Source organism: Microtus pennsylvanicus, chromosome 5 (assembly GCF_037038515.1).
Source record: "Microtus pennsylvanicus isolate mMicPen1 chromosome 5, mMicPen1.hap1, whole genome shotgun sequence".
NCBI lineage: Eukaryota > Metazoa > Chordata > Mammalia > Rodentia > Cricetidae > Microtus > Microtus pennsylvanicus.
The window spans coordinates 104103728-104126069 of NC_134583.1; the positions used below are offsets into that span (position 1 = coordinate 104103728).

Here is a 22342-nt window from a genome sequence, read left to right on the forward strand (position 1 = left end):
AAAGAGGGCCAACTGCATAGTTTTTTAGTTATGATGTCATTTTTTGATGACAAGGTAATATTTTCTCATGGAACTTAGCCATCATTTAGGAGTTTTAACTGAGTGTGTGTATGTGGCTGTGATACAGGTGTGAGTTGTGGTTCATACACGCCAGAGGACAAGTCACTGGATTTGCTTTTCCCTGCTCTACTGTTGACTTCAGGGGCAGAACTTGGGTCTTCGGGCTTGCATCACTAACATTTTTACTTGCAAAGCCGTCTCCTCAGACCCTCACCATAATCCAATCTTCTGCCATTGGGCACTTGAACTATTTGCTATATATTTCATTATTATATATTTGTAGTACCCTCAATACAAATCTTTAAACAAAATCTTCTTAAATTCATCACACACTACTCATATATTATTAATAAGGGCTTGTGATTTTCAATTATAAACATCTTATGATTTCAGCACTTATTGATGAAATTGAGTTGGATCATCATTTGAATATATCCCAGTTCTAAACATTTGAGTTCTATACATGTTAGAGCGGTAATAACTTGGTGAGATTATTTTCAACACTCAGAACCACGAGGCACATAGTTCACAGCTTTCATATGAGTCCAGAGGGTGGAGGAAGGACAAACACAGAGCCATACAGACATACTATCTTCCTGGAACATCAGTCTTACTTTGAGATTTGGGGAAATCAAGCTTGGGTTTTTCTCTTCAAATGCAAGTACATTAGAAAAACTCCTGTTTCTCAGTGTGCGCCTTCAGCTCTGCTCTCACAAATCAGAACTATTCCCTAGTACCACCAAGGGAAGAATCAGGTTCCGATGAGAAAAGGCAGACATCCCAGCTTTCTGAAGCCATCAGGCAGCATTATATTATTTAAAAAAATTTTTAAGGTGTGTATGCATGTGTGCATGTGTACATGTGTATGTGTCTTCTGACAGAGGCCAGAAGAGGATTGTTGGATTCTCTGGAGCTGGAGTTACAAGTGGCTTTGTGGTCTAGAAAATAGTGTTCTTAGTTGCTGAGCCGCCTCTCCAGCCCCTCATACTCTTCTATAGGGCTCTTGAGTTAGTCTCGGCCCAGAGATCTTAACACACTCTGATCGGTTCACTGCTTCTTCCTAGAACTTATTAGAGAGTACGTCAGGCTGCTTTTTAAAGCATCGTAAACAGGTCCAAATGTCTTGCCTTCTACAATTTTGTAGACTTTCTCTTGTTTCTTGATCAGGACGATGACCAATCGTGTTTTTCTTGGTTTTTCGAGACAGGGTTTCTCTGTAGCTTTGGAGCCTGTTCTGGAACTAGCTCTGTAGACCAGGCTGGCCTCAGACTAACAAAGATCCTCCTGCGTCTGCCTCCCGAGTGCTGGGATTAAAGGCCTGCGCCACCACCGCTGGCTCAAGGTTTTGGCTTTTAGAGATCCAAGTTTCACACAGCCTAACCCACCAACAACGACCTTGAATTTAACAGACTGCTGTTTCCACCTCCCAAGTGCTGGGTAGGCTCACCGTTTACCTTATCAGGCAAAAAGATACAAACTTCAAGTAGGGAAGAACTGGCTTGGAATCGAAGGAGGAAGAGGATGAGGAACAACCACCACCACCAGTGGGAGGCAGTCAGATTTTTGTGCTCAGAAGAGACTAAAACACACCCTGATATATAAACATTTAATCACAACATTTTAAAATCCACATGGAACAGAGCGATTCTGTAAGTTGTTTATTTATACTTTATACTCCAAATTAACTCAGCCATCACCAAATACATCAGAAACAAATTGCCAGAGCCTTGCTTATTTCTTTATGTGTGTATATGTATTTATTTATACTCCTAATTAACTCAGCCGTCATCAAACATTGTGTAAATCAAGAAAAGTTTATATATTTTTTAAAACGGATCTGGAGGGTAATTTTTCCCCCTTTATATTCTTTTTCTTTGCTTAATGAATTACAAAGCTTTAATTAAAAGGGTTACTTTAAATTTCAGAAACACAAGTGGCACAGGGGTGCAAAAGGAGGTCAGTAACAGGCCTCCTCCCGGGGTGGGCTGGCATAGTCCTGTGGTCCGGAGGTCGCTCGAAAAAGGCCCCCCTGGCCCACGCCTGCTTGGGGAGGTGCGGGCGGGACCCTCCTTCCTCCATGCCAAGCGCACCAAAATTTAATCACAGTCAAGGAGCAGATAGTGCCCAACTCAGCAGCGAAGCGGCCCTCCCTGACCCGGAAGTGCTCAGCGGCCTCGGAGAGGACGCGCCTGAGCCGGCGCGCGCGCGCGCCCCCGCGGAACTCCCGCCGGCGGCTGGGCTCTCCCGGAGGCGCGCCGGATCGCGGCGGCCGCCAACATGGCCGAGACGAGCGAGGAGGTGGCGGTGCTGGTGCAGAGGGTGGTGAAGGACATCACCAACGCTTTCCGCAGGAACCCGCACATGTGAGTCGCGCGTCCTGCGCCGCCGGGGTCGTCGGGGGCGGGCCGGTGCCGCGCTCTAGTCCACTCGCGGCTGCCGCTCGGGCCCCACGCGCGCTTCCGACAGGCGGAGCGCGGCTGGGACTGTCGCGCCGGGCCGGCTGGCCGTTACCAGGACGCGTGGCGGGCCGGTGTTGGGAAGCGACCTCCGACAGCCACGTCGGAGCGTGGAGTTTCCTGCCCTGCCGGGCGCGTCCTGGGAGTTGTGACAACTCTTCTCCCGGCCGCCCTCCGCCTGGGCGCGCTTGCTCCGCGGGCCACCACTGTGGGTCTCCGTGCCTTGCAGGCGGCTCTCGGTGGCATCCCCTGCGAGACTCTAGAGGGTCACCCACCCTCATCAGACTCCCCGCAGCCCCCTTTCAGGTTACTGAAGTTGACTGGGGGCTGATTTTGACTTTTCCCCTCACTTGTCACAAAATTGCAAAGCTAGTCAGATGTAACAATTTTTGAAGGTGACCTGGGTGGATCTCTCCTAAAGCTGTTGCAAACTGGATACTTTTTATCAGAAGCGCGTCGGAAGTTATAGACGAGCATCTTTTGACATTCTTACCCAGAACTGTTGCCCTCTCTAAGTTCACTGAAGGACTGACATATATTCTCCTCCCTTTCCGTTTACTTGTTATTCTCTAGGAAGACACTCTGAAGATTTTATTCTTTATAACTACCTTCAACGAATGAGAAGAAAACTACGAAAGAGTTACCCTCATCAGTAGACAGAAGAATCAGAAAGAAGCAAGAGTATAGTCCATTTCCCCTCCCCTCTCTCCTGGGGAAACAAACATGGGAGTCTAGTTTTGTATTATTTTTTTTGAGTCTACAATTTATTTTTAATATTCTTTATCTTTTTTAACTAGAGCACATGGATTATTTTTAAACACTTCAGCCTCCGTCGCTTTTCCGACTAAATGAAAGGCCAAACCTACATTTTAACAAATTGTCCTTTTTCCTCCAAGGTGGTGTTCATAAAGAATTTAGCCGTCCTCGGATGGCCTGCTCCCTTGTGGCAATTAGGGGCTTAAAACTGTACTTCACTAAAGACAAAAGACTGCTGGCCTTAAAAACATACCTGCCAGCTCTGACAGCTCCTGAGTCTTCTTCCTTTCCTCTTTTGACTATTGACTTTTTTTCAGAATGAATGTTTGGAGTGATTTCCTGGCAGTAGCCATAGTGGCTATTGGGCCTTTTAAAGAATGCTTTGAGGTCTTGTGTGTCAGTCTTTGAGGCCCTTTTTGAGAATTCCAGCCACAGTGCGAAAAGACATCCTTAAAAAAAAAAAAAAGTTGGGCAAATGAAAAGGTTTATTTTTCATTGTTTTTTTTTTCTTTTCTTCCAAATGAAATTATAGCAAAGGTTAGAGGTCCAATACAGTAATCACTTCAGTTTCTCATCTTTGAGGTAGACTAAAATTATATTTGGCAAAACTAAGATTAGGCTAATGGGTTAGTCAGGTTGACTCGGTGCCGTATGGAGCAAGTGTCTGTTTTTCTGGATCACACTTACCAGAACTCTTAGAGGGCCCCTTCTTCATATTTTTACTCTGCAGTCTCATTAATATATACTCTATCAAAACTTATCATTATTTGTAAATATTTGGGTCATTTGAGATAAGAAAGTTTAAGCTAAGTTGGGCGCCTGAAATAATGAGTTATGTAAACTGTGAACATTTAAATAGCTCAATTCATTATTTAGCATTTTCAGCAGCTGTATTTCAGTACACATTCCCTACGGTAGAAGTGTCTTCTAGCTATCATCTTTTAAAATGTCTTGTGTGTTGGACCTTTCAGAAGTGCCCATATGTCTTTGCTCAGTCTGACCTTTTCAGACTCAGAAAAGCTGTTGGTCTACTTTTTCAATATCCGGTGTCTGTCTTTAAGTTAGCATCTAATAACAATATTTACAAAAGTTTTTCATTATTTGCCTTTTATTTTCCCCTTTCCTCCAGTGTGAGATAGATTGCTCATTTATTTGTTAACATCTACTTCTGTGAATATATTGATTTTGTTTCTGTAGAATATCTACCTGAAGCAATCAAAGGTTCAATAAGAACTAAGAATGATGTATCTATCAGGTATGGCTTGGTTTTCCCCTGGCTCCGTGTCTTCTCGGTCTGGAGGGCTAATGAGAATTCAAAGCACTGGAGTAACCTCGGTCCCTCCACTCCTGGCCAGAACACTTTGCAAAGTGGAAAACACAATACAGATATTGTTTCGTAGGAGACTGGGAATCCTATTGGGTTCCCTGCAATTAGTGGTTTGACCCAGAAATATTTATTACCATGAGGTATAGACTGTGCCTTAATGTGAAAGACAGCTATTTGCTGTACAGCCTAATTAGGCCATCAGGTTAATAGTCTCTTATTCAGCAAATTGATTTGTTTTATTGAATATCTACGTTGATTTGAGGAGCAGTAGGTACCATATTCACTGTATGAGACAAGAAGTACAAATATAGTTTGCACTGAAGCCAAATTTCTGGTGTGATTGAGCCATGTGTAGCTGTGGAACACTTGGAGTGTACTTACTGTGAATGAGAACTGAACTTTTGATTTCAAGCATAATTATACTCATAATAAGTGAGTACTATGTTGTGTACTGTGGTTTTAGTGGACACCTAAGACCTAACCTACATGAACAGTAAATTAACTCTACACCATAGTTTTTAGTGAAGATGTGTTTTGGAAGAGAAGAGACACTGGGTGTGTCCTAGGGGAGGCAGCTTTTAACGCGAACGTCAAAGTCTAGGTAGGACTTACTGTATCAGGAGAAACTGGGAGCAATACATTGATCAAAAGCAGCAAGGTGTTATTGAAAAGATTCCGCAGGAACGGGTTATAGAAGTCCTTGACCTTCTGGCCTAAGTGTGGAATTCATGTGTACAGCAAAAGAACACTCCCATTTGACAGGCAAAATGCTAGTCTGGGGATAACTGTACTGGGAGCTGAACATAGATTAGTGCACAGTTGAGAAAGGATTCCTTAATGGAATTTCAGACCAGTCAACATGCACTATGAAAGGAGACAGAAAGGGTAGGAGTGACATGAACAGTGATGCCCAGGGACTTTATTTGGATTACAAGGTCTCAGATAGAGACACAAGAAAGGATGCCCATCTCATCAGTAGGGAGGCCCCACAGAAAACTGTTAGGTCAGGGAGTAATATTGAAACACAGTTTAAAGTTGCCTACAGGTGGCAGAATATGAAACTACAGAATATAATGGTCTTATACATGTGTTTTTCACATTTAAATGGTAGTGTAGTTATTTTTTAAATTTTGTCTAGAATTTGAGGCCTGGATTTGAACCTTGTCATTTGCTAATTTGATATACTTAGATAAGACTGTCTTATCTATAAAATGAGGCAAAGATTTTTTTTTACTGTAAATTATTGTGTAAACACAGAATGTGTCATGCAATAAACAATAACTGTCAGTTCCTGTTTCCTAAATAATGTCAGTAATAGTTTCAGTAGTACAGAAAGTAATCTTTAAAATTAGTGAGGAAGCCTATTAGATCTCTGAAATATCTTCAATATCAGTCAAGTTTTAATTATTAATATGCAAGTGTCAGTTTCTGTGGGTATTTTTCTTTTTGGTGATTTTAGAAAGAATTTCAGCATATAAAACAAAAATAGCTATCCAGTAAAGATGTTTATAAGATTTCCTGAATCCGGGCCATTTTCTGTTCAGTTGTGACACTGTACAGAGTTCATGTTTAGTATTGGGGAAAATGCATCCTGCTTAGAAGCAGAAAAGTAAGCTGTAGATGACAGCTGTTGTTTCTGCAGCATACAGACAAGAGAAGCTGCTGCACATTGACATCCATGTAATAGGAACCCTGGACTCCATTGGCTGTCCACTGTGAAGTGAGACCCCAAACACCTGCAGTATCCTGTGTGTGACCTGCAGTGAAGGTGCTGATCCATCCCATGTTGTCCGTGGAGTAGTCCCTCAAGGCACCTACATTGAGCCTTGTTGTATCTGTTTGAGAAGATTAAAACTTTTGCTGCTCCTGACCTCAGTTTCTTCGAAAACTCCTTAATCTGATCGTGCACAGAATATTTACCTGAACAAATGGTTAAATACAGGACTCTAAGTTTCTAGAAACTTTTTTTAAAATATTTATTTATTATGTATACAACATTCTGCCTCCATGTATGCCCACATGCCAGAGGAGGGCGCCAGACCTCTTTACAGATGGTTGTGAGCCACCATGTGGTTGCTGGGGATTGAACTCAGGACCTTTGGAAGAGCAGGCAATGCTCTTAACCGCTGAGCCATCTCTCCAGCCCCAGTTTCTAGAAACTTAAAATTATGGGGAAAGGAGTTTTGTGGTAGTGAAAGACTCAGGTGCCCCTCATAAAGGCTTTTTCAGGAGGAATAATTGGAAATTATCTGATGCTTATAGTCATTTATAAGCATTTAAAATATCAATTATGTAGGAAATCTTAAATGTTAACGTTTAAGTTTTGTCAAAAGTCTATGTACGATGTGATTTCCTTTTTTTAAAAAAACTTGAGAAGGGCAAAAAGACATATACTCAAACATTATTACAGATTCAGCCTTTTAGTTTTATTTTGCCTGAGTTTTCTACATTTTGGGTATGAAATTGTAATTTAAGATGGAGACCCAGATTCTTAAGATAGCTACTAGTAATGCCAACTTCCAATAATCCCCTGAAGCTCAGTGGGCCTCTACTGATAAAAGGAGAGATGCAAGAAGAATGAGCTTCCTCCTCTCATTAAAAATGATTTAGAATTCTAAATTGCCTGAAAAATGAGACAGTAATCTAAAGGAATAGAAGCAAACCTAAATTGAAACATTCTGTTGTTCTGAAGCTTATGGACCACATATCTCTAAAGAAAATGCTGTAATTTTTTAGAAGTAACAAAATGCTGTATCTTAGGGTCAGATAACTTGAACAAAGGATTAAATTTTTCTTCTCAGCCCTCTATCGCCCACTAACCAGGAAGCTTGACATTGATGACCTCAGGCTGTTAAATGAATTGATAACCTTTATGTATGCCTAGGACTTCATAGTTTGCCACATTCTTCACCTTTGGTTTTCATAACAAGCAAGAAGATATTATATGTCTATATTTCTGATGAGCGGTCCAGAGGTAAATAACCTAACACATCACACTGGTCATTGGTGGTAGAAGAGAGACTAGTTAGTCAGGGGCTGTTATCAAGGGCTTTTCATTCTTTTTTTTCTTCAAAGGTTTACATCCTTATGACTCTTTCATTCTCTTTACGTGGAAATAGGTGTCAAGTTTCACTGTATACAATTTGAAAGCTGAGTACACTCTGGCCCATTTTCTTTACTAGAGATGAAATAGAGTCTACCCGTTTTCTGATGGGGAGAGTGAGGTCTGCCGAGGCTAAAGTTGCATGTTAGATGACCTGTGCTGTTCTCAGTACAGTGTATTACAAAGAGCAGAGGTGATATTCTCCTGGAATGACCTTTGAAAGCTGTGTAAATGTCACTGAGGAGCAAGGATGACCATTCATTCAAATGCAGTTACTGAGCACTGCTGTCCCCAAGGCCCTTTGTTTTTTGAAAGTTTCTTGGAAGGGTAGCCTGCCACAGTAGTGTGTGTGTGTGTGTGTGTGTGTGTGTGTGTGTGTGTGTGTGTGTGTGTGTTTAATTTTATAGATTACTTTGTTTTATAATTTAGGCACTAAATTAGTACTTGGACATTTTATATCTAGTACAACTATAGTAAGCAAAACTTGTTTTTAACATTGTGAGTTTTAAAATCCTCCCAAACTGTATATCTGGAACCTGGGATTCTTTTATTCTTGCTAATGTAACATGTTTTTAGCTTCTAGAATTCCTTGAAGTGTTACAAGTAGTTATTAGATCTCAGAGAACACAATCTCTTGAGTAAATTGAGGGGTTGGTTTTTTCATTTGGTTTTGCTAATTTTAGGTTATTCGTTTTTTGTTTGTTTGTTTGAGACAGTATAGCCTTGGCTGGTCTGGAATGTACTATGTAGACCAGGCTGGCCTTGAACTCACAGAGATCCTCCTGCCTCTGCCTCTCAAGTGCTGGGATTGAATGAGTTATTTTTCTGTTCTTAGGTTATTTCCTAAAGTGTTCAATTTCATATAGGCATGCTTTGAAAACTTGAGTATTGACGAGGTGCTCTCTCAGGATTTTCCCCACAGAGCATCCTTGGCACTACAGGAAGAACCAAGTGGTGACCTTTTATTGTAGATGTGGACATCCCACAGAGAAACTCTTAGAAGTCTAACTAAAAGTATGCAGTATATTCTGTAACTGTTTTTCTATGGTGATGGCACTAGTGTAGGGCATCTGTATTAACAGAGGCCTCTGAATCTACCTGAGTGTGGTGTTTGTAGACCCCAGAGTCTTCTGGAGCTGTGATTACTTTGCAAGGAATTTTAGTGCCTTGTTTATTAACAGATCCCTGAGTCACTAACAAAGTGGTCAGTAGAAACTGGGCTGCCTCTGAGCTGTTCAGTGGAGAGGCTCTTCTGGGCAGATCTATTTTAGATGTATGTTTCTAACTTGTGACTGGGCTGCCTCTGAGCTGTCCAGTGGAGAGGCTGATCTGGGTGGGTCTGTTTTAGATGTATGTTTTTAACAGAAGAGGACTTTCTTACAATCTGCGATTAAACAGGCTTGTCCCATTTTTATATCAGACCTCTGTCTTCTTGCCAAAAGAATTCTAAGGACTTAAAAGGCATTGTCACAAATAAATTCTGAAGATCAACTTTTTGTTTATTTTTTCAATTTATATTGGCAAGGGAAGGGAGACAGCATCCATCTCGTGTAGTTCCCACTTGATATATAGCCCTGTATGATTTTAATTCCAGTTATGTTACTTTTACACCCCCCCCTTCTCCCCAGACAGGGTTTCTCTGTGTAGCTCTGTCTATCCTAAAACTCATAGACCAGGCTAGCCTCGAACTCAGAGATCTAACCATCTGCTTCTGCTTCCCATGCCATCCCTGCTTCTGCCTTTCAAGTATGGAGATTGCAGGTGTGTGCCTTTGGGGCAGATTGAGATGGTGCTTGGGGTCAAATCCAGGGCTTCGAGAATGCTGTGCAAGCACTCTACTGGTGTAGGAGGTCCTTCTGTTTATGTGTTGCTTTTATTGGTTATCAGTAAAGAAACTGCTTGGCCTGATAGGGCAAAACTTAGGTAGGCAGAGAAGACAGAACTGAATGCTGGGAGGAAGAAAGCAGAGTGAGACAGCGGCCATGGAGCCGCCAGAATCAGACATGCTGAATCTTTCCCGGTAAGCCACTGCTATGTGGCAATATACAGATTAATAGAAATGGGTGGAATCAAGATGTGAGAGTTAGCAAATAAGAGGCTAGAGATAATGGGCCAGGCAGTGATTTAATTAATACATTTTCTGTGTGGTTATTTCAGGTGTAAGCTAGCCAGGCGTCCGAGACTAAAAGCAGGGCCCCCACTTTGCTTGCAACACTCTACCTATTGAGCTGCATCTTCAGCCCTGTTCTTTTTTGTGAAGAAGAGATGTGGGACTAGAAAGATGATTCAGTGGTCACACACGTTTGCTGCTCTTTCTTTCAAAAGACAGTTCAGTTAACAACATTCATGTCATATCCAATGGCTCACAACCACCTCTACTCCAGCTCTAGGGGATCTGGTATTTTCTACTTCCTGGGGTACCACCATATGCAATCTTTTTTACAAAATGAATAGGCAAATTCTAAAGATAACTTCTAAAAAAACTCTCTCTCTCTCTGTGTGTGTGTGTGTGTGTGTGTGTGTGTGTGTGTGTGTGTGGTGTATGTGGTACTCACATGTGTTTTTGGATGTGGGAGCATAGAAACCAGATTAAGAACATTGGTTATTCAGATCTGTCATTTTTCAGCTTATTCTTGTGAAAAAAGGTCTCTCACTGAACCTAGCACTTTATTTTTGGCTAGTATAACTGGCCAGAATTTCTGGCAATTCTCCTGTCTTTGCCTCCAACAGCACTGGATTTCAGTCAACTGTGGCCACAGCTGGGCTGTACATGGGCACTGGGGATACTAGCTCATCCTCAGGCCTCTAATTCAGGCATTCTACTTTCAGAGCCTTCTTTCCAGCACTCTATTATTGTTAGAGCCAAAATCAGAAGGTGTTTATTAATCAAGTCTCTGTTTTTAGTGCAGTTTTCAAGTTAAGGTGGATTGACTGACCACATTCTGAAATATATTTTGCATTTTGATATTTTTATCATAAGGATGTTTTTTTTTAAATTCGGCAATATATAGAGGGTAAGTGAGCCAAAAATTTCATAGGCAAACTTACATTTATTAATAATTTGTTTCTGTTCCACATTTATTATTATAGCAAGCAAATATAAACACATTGATTTGAATTCTTAAAATAATTCTATAAAAATACAATTCTTCCTCATTTATTACCTTTGTTTCTCAAGAAAAATTCTTGATGTCTTTCCAAGGGAAATTTAATGTATCTAATACATATTTTAAAGAAATTATATAAAAGGCTTTTTCATTATGTGCATTTTGCTTAGTCCCCATATTCTTGGCAGGTAGATCAGTATGTGCAGACCTGCATCATTACTTAGCCGTTACCACGCTGCTGAGCTGTGCTTTCTTTGCCTGCATCAAACCCTTAAATGATTGATTGTTTCCTGTCTAGCTACAGTGTTGTGCTTAGGATAGGGTAACTGCAGGGTCGGGTAGCAGTATGTGCTTTACAATGCTGAAAGGTGCTTTCAGATTACCATCTAAAGACAAGCTGAACTTTGACCCCTGCCCGTAAGGAGGCTTGCAGTGTACTTTTTCTCTGTACTTCTGCTGTTATCAGCAAACTACATTTTAAAAAATTATTTTTTGTTGCTACAATTCCACTATATGAGCTTAGTTATTACCCCTCCCCCCAAGACAGGGTTTCTCTGTGTGGTCCTAGCTGTCCTGGAACTTGCTTTGTAGACCAGGCCAGCCTTGAACTCCCAGAGATACACCTGTCTCTGCCTCTGCTCCCTAGTGCTGGGATTAGAGACATGTGCACTACCACACCCACCTAAAATTAAACTTTTAATTTTTTTGTTATTTTTGTTGTTGTTGTTATTGTTTAGAGAAGGGTATCTCTTGTAACAGCTCTGACTGCCCTGAATCTCACTCTATAGATCAGGCTGGCCTTGAACTCACAGAGATCCACCTGCCTGTGCTTTGGGAATGCTAGGATTAAAGGTGTGTGTCACCACCACCCTCATAGTTATATTTTTAAAAAGAAATGTATGGGTTTTTTTAAATACCTTGAGAAATTATAAAAAATATAAAAGTCAGTATTATCTTCAGTTTCTTTTTATATCTTACATATTTAGAGATGAAATTGGCCTGATCCCATGTCCTGAAGCAAGATATAACCGGAGTCCTATAGTCCTGGTCGAGAACAAACTTGGTGTGGAGAGTTGGTGTGTCAAGTTCTTGTTACCGTATGTCCACAACAAGCTCCTTTTGTACAGAACAAGAAAGCAATGGCTGAACAAAGATGGTGAGTATGAACCTGTCTTCCTCCTGGGAGGAGCCCTGGCCTGGGGTTTGGCATTCCTGCACTCTGGTTTTCGCTCTCCTCTGCACTACCTGAGTAGGTGTTCAGCCTCTGTCAAATGAGAAGCTTAGCCTTGATTATTAGTGTTCCTGTTTGTAACCACAAGGATTAAAATGGAAGTGTCTCAGGCAGGATTCAAGCAACCTGCTGCAGCCACAGCAGATTTATGTGTTAGTATCCTGAGGTCATTTGTAAGATTTTATTTAGGATGGCATCCTATAATTAAAATAAAAAAAAAAAAGTTTGAGCATCACCGAAGAGTTTTCTAGTTCCTATAACTACTTGATTTCTGACCCCTTACCTTAGCATTTTGTGGACAGCGAAACGTTTTTTTCTGTGGCAGTTTGAAGGAGACAGGCTGCTCCTGGTAGCTGAGTGTGAGCCCATCTGTGGCTCTGCTGTTTCACTGAATCCCAGTTGCGATCAGGCCTTCTGGATCTTAGTGCCAAAGTGAGAAAGTGAAAACTCAGAAAGGAAGGAAAGCCTTGGCCTTTGCTTCTCCCGTTGCCCTGCGGCAACTCTTTAGAGTACTGGTAGTCCCTAACAGCCATCCCACCTGGGCTCTTGAGCCAGCGTTTCCTCAAGTCCAGCTCCGGCTGCACAAATTCTCCTTAGCCTTTCAGACTCACCTCGGCTCTCATTTCTGGGCAGTGCTCACCTAAGACCATGTTCTCTTCTGCTTTTGTAAAGCCCTTTCTTCCCCTCGTGCAGCACCATCCGCCGAAGGGCCAGTGCGCCTGCCTGGAGGGGGTTTTCAGCAAGACCTTACTTTCTAGACCATTTCAATCAGCAGCTCAGTAGTCAATACCAAGGAGCTGCTCTTACCAGAAGCTGCCCTGAGGACCATAGGCAGAAAAGGTGAATAGCACATTTCCTTTAGCTAATAAATTTCAAGTTGAGTGCCAGAAAGCCTCTTTAGGAGACGTGTGTCATCAGCTGTATCATGTCGGAGTTCCCTGAGTTTTTCTCAGTATTGTCCTTAAAAGACTGTCCAAAAAGGTCAATAGTACCTTTTCCTGTGTGGACCCTTGTCATAGTTTGAGCTTAAGAGATGTGTTTTCTGTTTTCCCTGTGACTTGTTTCATTTGATTGGTTTTCTGATATGTGTTTCTAATTCACAAGTGCTGTCTAAACTTGGTGTGATGTTAATGGCGTGACCTGAGTCTAGGACACATGCTTCAAACAAATGTAAGGGGATTGGCTTTTGTTAGACCTCCTTTTTTGTTCTGTCGCCATGGCATAGGCTTCAGAGAGCCATAGGACTCCAGCAAGTTACGTTTTGCCAGATGAAGCTGTATTGTTTTTATCCTGGCGTACAGAAGTGTGACTCGGCCATTGCACATTGGTGAGACAGAACAAACAACTGTGTCTGTCAGGGAGAAGAAACAGTAGGAATTTAAAGATCAAGTCTAAGTTGTCTTATAGCATTGGACCTTTCCCATTTGTGTACCTGTGCTCAACCAATCTTTGTCTTGTGGCCGCCAAGTCTTCCGTGCATTTCAGGTTCTTGTGGGCACCCTACCGCAGACTATGCCATCTTTTTCACATGACTTCCATCTTTACAGCCCCACAGGACATAATAATCTAAGGCTCAGGTAGGAAAGGGAACATAGTTCAGTGCAGCACCACAGACCACTCAGGTCATATGTAGTATTGTCAGTAAAAGAAGTAAATTGTGCCTTGATGCCTGAAAATGCCAATGTAAAAATATTGTGCCAAATTTATGAACTAAAACACTTAGGATGCAGCTGAATCTTTCTAAGGAAAGGTAAATTCAAACTTTTTAGGAAAATGCCATTTTTTTGAAACTTTTTTTTCTAGAAACAACTGTGTGTATACAAAGGTAGAAAGCTGAAAATTTAGAGAAGTGTTTCAGTGTCTAATTGATTTGGCCAGAACCCTGCAATAGAGTCATAACTCATCTTCAAAGGAAGTCAAAGCAGGAACCTGGAGGCAGAAGCTGAAACAGAGGCCATAGAGGAATGCTGCTCACTGGCTTGCTCTCCATGGCTTGCTCAACCTATTTGCTTTCTCTTTTCCCTCCTTCCTTTCCTTCCTTCCTTCCTTCCTTCCTTCCTTCCTTCCTTCCTTCCTTCCTTCCTTCCTTCCTTCCTTCCTTCCTTCCTTCCTTTCTTCCATACTTCATTTATTTTCTCATATATTACATCCCAACCAGTTTCCCCTCCCTCCTCTCCCCCAGTCCCTTCCTCCCAGCTCCCCTGTCCCCCAGATCAACTCCTCTTCCTCTGTTTCCATTCAGAAAGGGCAGGCATCCCAGGGATAGCAACCAAACCTGGCATATCATGTTGCAATAAGACTGGGCACATTCCCTCATATTAATGGCGTGCTTTCTTATATACCCTGGGACCACCTGCCTAGAGATAGCATTGCCCACAGTGAACAGGTTCCTTTTATGTTAATTAATTCTTAGCAAAGTTCACTACAGATTTTCCCACAGGCAACTCTTAGGGAAGCCTTTTCCCCAATTGACATTCCCTCTTCCCAAGTGACTCTAGCTTGTGTCAAAAGGACATAAAATTATCCAGCAAAACAGCATTAAAAGCCCTGAAAGGGCAGAGTTCTATCCAAAGCATTATATATACTTAAGTGTACCCTTCTGCATTTTTTTTCTTCCTTGTTTCTTCTTCTGGCAAGACTTCTATTTCTCAGCTGGGCAAATGCTGGTTGATCCCATTGCAGGCTCTTCTGTAATTCATGTCCTTCATGCCACTATCACTTCAAACAGCACCTTCCAACAGCCCATTTTTTTTCCTATCAAAAAGTTTCTTTAAATTTAAAATACAAGTATATCACTTGCGTCTTCCTTTCCTCCCTCCAACCCCTCCTATATTTTCTCCTTCTAATTACACTACGCCCCCTGCTCAAATTTGATGGTCTCTTCTTATTATTACATATACATGCATATATTATTATTACATATACATGCATATACATATATAAAAGCCTTTTAAGAAGCACTTTTCTGAAATATATCTATCTGCTCATATCTTATGTCATGATTCTCTAAGAGCCAATGCAATATTGAAATTCTTTAGGTGATATTCAAGGCCTTTACCCATCTATTGTATTCTAAAGCCTGATGGCCAGTGTTGCAGCCACTCCATATTTGGCATCAGATTGCAGGTCTTGGCCCCTAGACTGATATTTATCTACAGATCCATTTCATTTGGCTTATATGTTTCAAAACCTGTCCTTAACTAGTTGTATAAGAGTTTAAAAGCAGGATGGAGTTTTGAATTTCTGTCCTTATTTGAAAAATCCGTTGGCCTCAGTTTTAAGTTTCTACATAGCAACAGTAGCCTACAGTTTTCTTAACTGGGCAGGAGGACTGTTGTCTACTGTAACCTCTTCATGCACGTCAGACATGAGAAGAGTGCCGCCTGCAAGTGATCACTGTTTTGCTGTGTTTGTGACACTCATTTGACTCCTACAACCATTTGTATTTGTAGTGTTTACTCTTTATTCCAGCCACAATCTACACCTTTCCTTTCTCAGACTTCATTGCCTGATACTCCCTTATTTTGCTTTGTGTTGTGGTCATCAGCCTGGTTGCCAGCATTAGCAAACTGAATTCACACTCATGCCCCAGGAGGCCTTTCTGTCTATTTCAGGAAGCAGTGGATCTCTGCATTCTGTGGGAGTGCTTTGCTTGGGTGACTTTCATAGTGCTCACTCACCATAGAATACTGTAGTTTGTTATTTAAACATTTTTTCCTGCTAGATTGGGGGTCACTGAGAACAGGGATTATGGCTCTTACTCAGTACTTTCAAGTGCCAAAGTGTCCCTTGTCGGATTAGCAAGAATTCTTAGGGTCTGTATACTCTTTAAATAGCTTTAACTTAAGCTGTTTCTTATATGCTATTGAGTATATTTTGGAAGGAAAGTAGTTTATTATCTTCAATTTATTTAGTTTTAGATGCACAGAAACCATTCTCTGTCAGAGTTGTAAAACCTGGACTATTACTAGAATAGAGTCCAGCTAAGAACGTTGAACCCCTGACTTTGGTAGAGTCTGTATGTACTTTTCTTGTTCCAGTTGGAATTTAGCTACTTCCCTGTGTATGATGTACCCAGATTAATTTTATGCCTGTGAGATGGTGGTAGATTAGTCATACATTGGAATGTGTGTAGTAAGCATGTATTTACTGGCATATGTTTTGTATCTCAAGAGAGACCTCTTTGATTCCAAGAGTCTTCAGGACATTCAGTAGCTCATGGCTTCTGGGGAAGGCATAGAGGAAATGGTCTGCAGTCGGTGACATTTAGAGAGTGAAATCATTACAGTCAACTGTTAGTGACGCATGTTTATCTTTAGAGCTTGGTTCATCCTTCCTGTATAGGACAAAGCCTTTGCCAAAAGTGTGCTAGCATCTGTTTTGCTGGGAGACAGACCTGAAAAGCCAGAGCATCAGCAGTCTGAGGTTAAATTACTTAATCTCTTTCTTCCTTTCTTCTTCCTGAAACACTGCTGACTGACACCTCAAGATTTTCTTGTGGATCTGATTCTTGCATTTGTAGCCTAGTTACTTTGTCTTGGTTGGCCCATTCCTGCTTCTTACATTATACCACCCCTCCTCACTTCTTGGCCTAGAGCTTGACTTCTGAATCAGGAAAGATGAGCAGTGTGTGAAGAGGAGAAAACCCGGTTTAATGACAGCTGTCCAGGCTGCTGGTGTCTTACATCCCAAAATTCCTATATGCTGCTAGGTATCCCTCTGCACAGTGGTCACTGCTTTGCCTAGATTCCTTCACTTCCTACTAGGTGTCCACTCTTAGCGCTTGTGGAACTGACTAGGATGTGCAAACTTCATAATGAAAATTAACATTCAGAATTTAATGTTCGCCGTATGTCAGATAACCTGACAGTTCATGCTTTTAATCATTTAGCGCTTCTGTGAGGTAGTTCTATTGTGAACCTCATTTATAATGAGAAAACACTAACACACAATGTAGAAGGAGACTGCTCTTTCATTTCCCTGCTGCCCAAACCCAAATAATCACAGAAACTATATTAATTACAACACTCAGGCTTCTTATTAACTAACTCTTACATCTTAAATTAACTAATTTCTATTAATCTGTGTATCACCACGAGGCTGTGGCTTACCAATGGTAAAGTTCTGGTGTCCTCCTTCAGCAGCTACAAGTCATCTCCTTGACTCCACTTACTCTCTCCCTCTATATCTCTTCCAGCCTGGCTATATTCTGTCCTGCCATAGGCTGAAGCAACTTCGTTATTAACCAATGGTATTAAAACATATTCACAGCATACAGAGGGGAATCCTACATCATCTCCCATTTTCTGTCTAAATAAAAGGGAAAGTTTTAACTTTAACATAGTAAAATTACATAAAACAGGTGTCAATCAAGAATTACAGTTACAATATTTAATCTATTTGTATTTGGCAAATTAAGGAAAACACTCTATCATCTGTTTTATCTTTGTGAGTCTAAAATTTCATATCTAATTTATCCTTTAGAATAACTAAGGAAAACTATAATTATAGATATCTAGTCTTCAACTCCACCAAAGACTTCATAAGGATATAATATTACCTAAGTAAACAGCAAGTGCATTGTAAGCAACTTCCAATGTTCTGGAATTGACAGAGACATCGCACTTCTTGGACAGTCAACTAAAATCTTCTGTAACATTAGGGCATCCATCTTCAGCCTATAGGTCCATTGTATTCAGCAGATTTTTCCACGAAGCAGGAAATTTGAAGATCTGTTCTGCCTTGTAATGACAAAGTTCATCAGTTGCTTTCTTCTGTGTCCTGCAGAACGTCCAGCAGTTTCTTTCATGAAACTGGAACTCTGAAGGACTGTCTTACCTTTAGGCAAGTTCAGCTGTCATTTCTGTGAGTCCTGCATGTCTAATTCATGTAGAATACCATCAAGCAGTCCAGGCAAGAGGAGTTTCTTGCCCAGATGGCTAGCAAACTCCATAAGGAGCCTCTTCGATGCCCATCATCCTCTTGAAGTAATTGGTGCTTATTGAGATAAGCCTAAGTTCTTAAAACCTTTTAAATGCCATACTCTGTAGGTCTTTGGGGTGCTGGAGATTATCTGTCTAACTGAAATATATCTCTATATATTTAGAAAACCTAACTAATATTATTAAAGGTTTGGTTATTACAGATGACTATTAATTTGTATTTCTTAACTGTGTATATTGCAGTTTTAAATGAGCTTCACAAACGCAGTACCTTAAACAAGAGCAGAAATACATATGCAATGTAGCAAAATTGACCTTAAATTTATATCAATAGATCAATATCTATATCAATGCAAAGTATTCGTATCTGCCTTTAAATAAAAACAAACATTTATAAACAATCATTTTGGGAATTTGGGCATAGTTTCCTCCAAACTGCTTCATGCTGTTCATTGGGTGAAGTATTTTTAGGATTTATGGAGACCTTTCAGGGAGGTCTTGTTTCTTCAAACCACATTAGCCTGGAAGGAATTCACAGGTTCTTATCTTCTGTGTACACGAAAGCAGAACCTCTTTTCTAAAGCAACATACCCTTAGACTCAAATTTTGAAGTCAAGATACTTTTATGTTGGTTTAACTTAGCAGCCCCCAGAAACAAATGTCTCTCTGCAGTCAAAAAATTCAAAGAAAACACAAAAATATGCATAATCCAGATGCTTTGTGGATTTTCCATCTTTATGTGGCTTATTTTTCCTTACTCCTTTAATCTATGGCTTTTTCTGCTTTAATCGGTATTCTTTTATATTATTTGTAGTATTTTTAAAGACTCTACTTCTTTTTATAACTGTCTTTACTTTTTTTCCTCTCCCTCCTAAGTTTATGTGCATTTTTAAACACATTGTGTCTTGTTTAGAGGTCTTTTATGTTGAATTTGTCCTACTGTGTATCAAAAATCCTTTTTTAACAAGGAGCGTTTTAAGATGGTAAGCAGTGTGGTTGTGGCAGCCCTGGTTGCTGGCTCCACCTCTCTTGGTCTTTCAATATGGTCTAGGTACATTTACTACCAGCTTTGGGACTGCTGGGTAGGAACTGTGTTCACCACCTCAACTCTGGGAAGCACTGTGCAGCACATAAGCCCTTTTGGTCTGAGTAAAAGCTAAATCTGCCATGCAGCATGCTACATGGCCTGGAAATGTCTCCGTGAATGGCGGCAGGAATCCACCATGCTTTCCTTCCTGTGCACAGCCTAACATACACAATCCAGGCGTGGGTGCTGTGCTGTAGGCATGCTCTCAGCTACTTCCCTTCTAACCCCGAGCAGGCATACAAGCACCCAGATGCGAAGTGTGTGGCTGGCCATGCCGGTTAGCCCCAAACATGGGCACACTGCTCTTTTGTTTCCTGGCTGCCCAGACCTGAATAATCACACAGAAACTATTAATTGCATCACTGTTTGGCCTATTAGCTCAGGATTCTTATTAACTAACTCTTACATCTTAAATTAACTTATTTCTATTAATCTGTGTATTGCCACAAGGCTATGCCTTACAAGTGGTAAGGTTCTGGCATCTATCTTTTTGAGCACAATGAGACTGATTTACTTGGGTGTTTGTTTTGCCCAGAACTCCCAGGAAGTGGTAAAGCAGGGCTGTGATCCTAGCACCTGCTGTCTCTAGTAAAGGAAGCACTACAGTGATGAGCCTTCTTCCACAGCCTCTCATGGATGTGTGGGGACCAGTATTGAATGTGTGTGTGTTTATTAGCTCTGCCTGTGCTACTGCACAGAGGCTTCTGTCTCACTTTAGTGAGTAGAGGGGGAGAGTTGCATTAAACATACAAACAGACATAACTCTCATTGTATATTTTCTGTACTATAAAAGGACACAGGGACCAAGAGCCAGTTTACTTAGGGAGCTTTTGGGACAATCGCTGACATCAAAGAAACCCGCAGCTTCCTTTTCACATATAACCCTTCCCATGTGCTCTAAGTGTGTTCTGGGGTGGGCACTGATGACTCTTCTGAGGTTAGGAATAGAGCCTGTTTCAGTGGACAGCAATTGCCTCTTTGTGCTATACTTGTGCTGTGCTCCATAGCGTCTCAGAGCATGCTGTGTTGACATCACACTCTCCACAGTCTGCTGTACCTTTACCCCTGCACTCATAATCCCCATGGGCACACTAGGAAGAATTAGTCATAGCTTCTTAGGAAGGCCCCGGGTGGTATATGCCCTTTGTTTGCCCTTTCCAGCAAGAAGATAATCTTATGAAGGGTAAGATGAGGTCTTATTAGAATTATATCAGTTCCTTGAGTCCTGGGACTATTTAATCCTTGCTCATTGTTGATACTTAGAACATTTGTGGAATTAAGTGAGTAGTGATGTTGAACATTATATTAGTTTCCTTGGCAAACATTAAATTAGTGCCAAAAGCTATTAAAAAAACAAAAAAGGATATGAATTAGATTGTTTTTTATATCACAGCAAGCTTGAACATAGGAACTTGCAGTAGGAAAAATGTGGGTCAGAAGTCAGTGTGTGTAGTTCCTGCTTTTTAGTTTTTGAATGTTCAAAGTTATCCATAGCAGTAGAATCATAAATGCTGAACAAATGCTAATCTTATGTCGTAATAGAATAGTAGTTAACTGGACCATTTTTAAGTGTATACATGAGATAGCTATGTGTTTTCTCTTATGTTTAAAGTTTATCTTGTATTAAGTACTTAAAATGCTTCATTTATCTCTATAGCCAGACATTTCATTTGCAGTATAATTGATATGATCAAAATGTCAGGTATTAACCTTGTGACATACTAGTTGGTTAAAACTCTAGTTCTCAGGACTGGAAAGATGCCTCAGTGGTTAAGAGCACAGACCACTCTTCCACAGGACCTGAGTTTGATTCCCTGCACCCACATGGTGACTCATAACTCTGTAACTCCAGTTCCGGGGTATCTGATGACCAATTCTGGCCTCTGCAGGCACCAGGCACACAAGTGGTGCACAGATGTAATACAGACAAAGCGTCCATATACATAAAATAAAAATAATCTTTAGAAAGCCTGAAAGTTTCATTTTCCTGCTATAAAGTTGAACAGAAATGGCTTGGCTCACATCTCTGAGAATGCATTGAACTAATGTGAACAGAGCATTTAGTATTATACTGCCTCCAGCAGTGCCGCAGAAGGAGTAACCACAACTTCTATATTGTATTCACGTGGTATTTAATACCACTGGTGCCATTACCTACTTTAGCAATGTGTCTCTAGATCAGTACTAGCAATTCTAAAATTGTCTCCAATTTTACTAACAAGAAAGTATCCAGATTTCTTCAATTTTTAAAAGCAGGTTTATTGAGTTTATTTGTATCCATGTTTGGTGAATATGAATAGCCTAGACTCAATGAAGTAAAAATAGTAAAGAAAAATGAAGACTGAAGTATGGCTTATATGGCATTTATAATACATATGATGTATTTTCTGGAAAATAGAACAGTAAATCTTTAAAAACAATTAGTGTACTTTTATCATTGCTGTTGCTATGTAAAATGTGTAGAAGAAAAGGAATTTTTGCAGCAGAATGTAAATTGGATTATGGGTGATTTTTCTCTCCTATTTTCTGAAAACTTCTTAGTTAGTGCTTGAGACATTAGTAGAATTATGAATGGTGATTTCAAAATTATTTTTTAATGCCAATTAGATTACTGTCAGATTTTCTAAAAGGAGGATAAATTATTCTCTATGGGCACACTATAAAGTTGTTAACTTTAAAATAATTGTACAGATCCCAAATAGAAGAAAATCCTGAGGATAACAGCCCCACCACTGCCGCCTTAGGAGAGCATGTTTGTTATTAAAGTTAATACAGCCTGGATACAGGTTGTAACGAGAGTGGACAAGGACCCTGGAAGAAAGTAGGCTTTGACGGGTAAAACTGTGTTCCTAACGTGGCTCTCTTTATTTTAGAATTGATAGATGTCACCTGCACCCTGCTACTTCTCAACCCAGACTTCACCACCGCATGGAATGTGAGGTATGCCATGTTCTTCAGTGGTAAAGTGAAGCTTCCCCAGACTTCTGAAGGTGTAGAGTCCTGTGACCTTGTTAGCTACTTGGAAATGAAATATAAACCATAGCATCCAGTGTTTGCTTCTTATACAGATTCTTTATAATATCTCCATGACAGTTCTAACACATGTACTGTACCTTATAACTGTCTTTTATGCAAGCATTTTTCCCTAAAATATAGATTGTCCTGCTGAATTACAATATACTGTTTGATACCTGCTTTGTTTTCTTCCCTTATGTGGGGATTACAGGTATTTTATAATGATTGATTGAACTACTAGGCATTGCTTGAGAGTTG

At 40.6% G+C, this 22342-nt stretch overlaps 1 protein-coding gene across 3 annotated transcripts in view; it reads left to right on the top strand.

Moving 5' to 3' along the window:
• Nucleotides 1-2283: 2283 nt before the first annotated feature.
• Nucleotides 2284-22342, top strand: part of Ptar1 (protein prenyltransferase alpha subunit repeat containing 1) — a 62337-nt gene continuing 42278 nt past the window's right edge. For all 3 annotated transcript variants that reach the window (XM_075973719.1, XM_075973720.1, XM_075973718.1), the window contains exons 1-3: nt 2284-2423; nt 11796-11965; nt 21943-22009. In XM_075973719.1, coding sequence (XP_075829834.1) covers nt 2338-2423; nt 11796-11965; nt 21943-22009 — 323 coding nt within the window. In that variant the 5' untranslated portion in view covers nt 2284-2337. The remainder of the gene's footprint in view (nt 2424-11795; nt 11966-21942; nt 22010-22342) is intronic.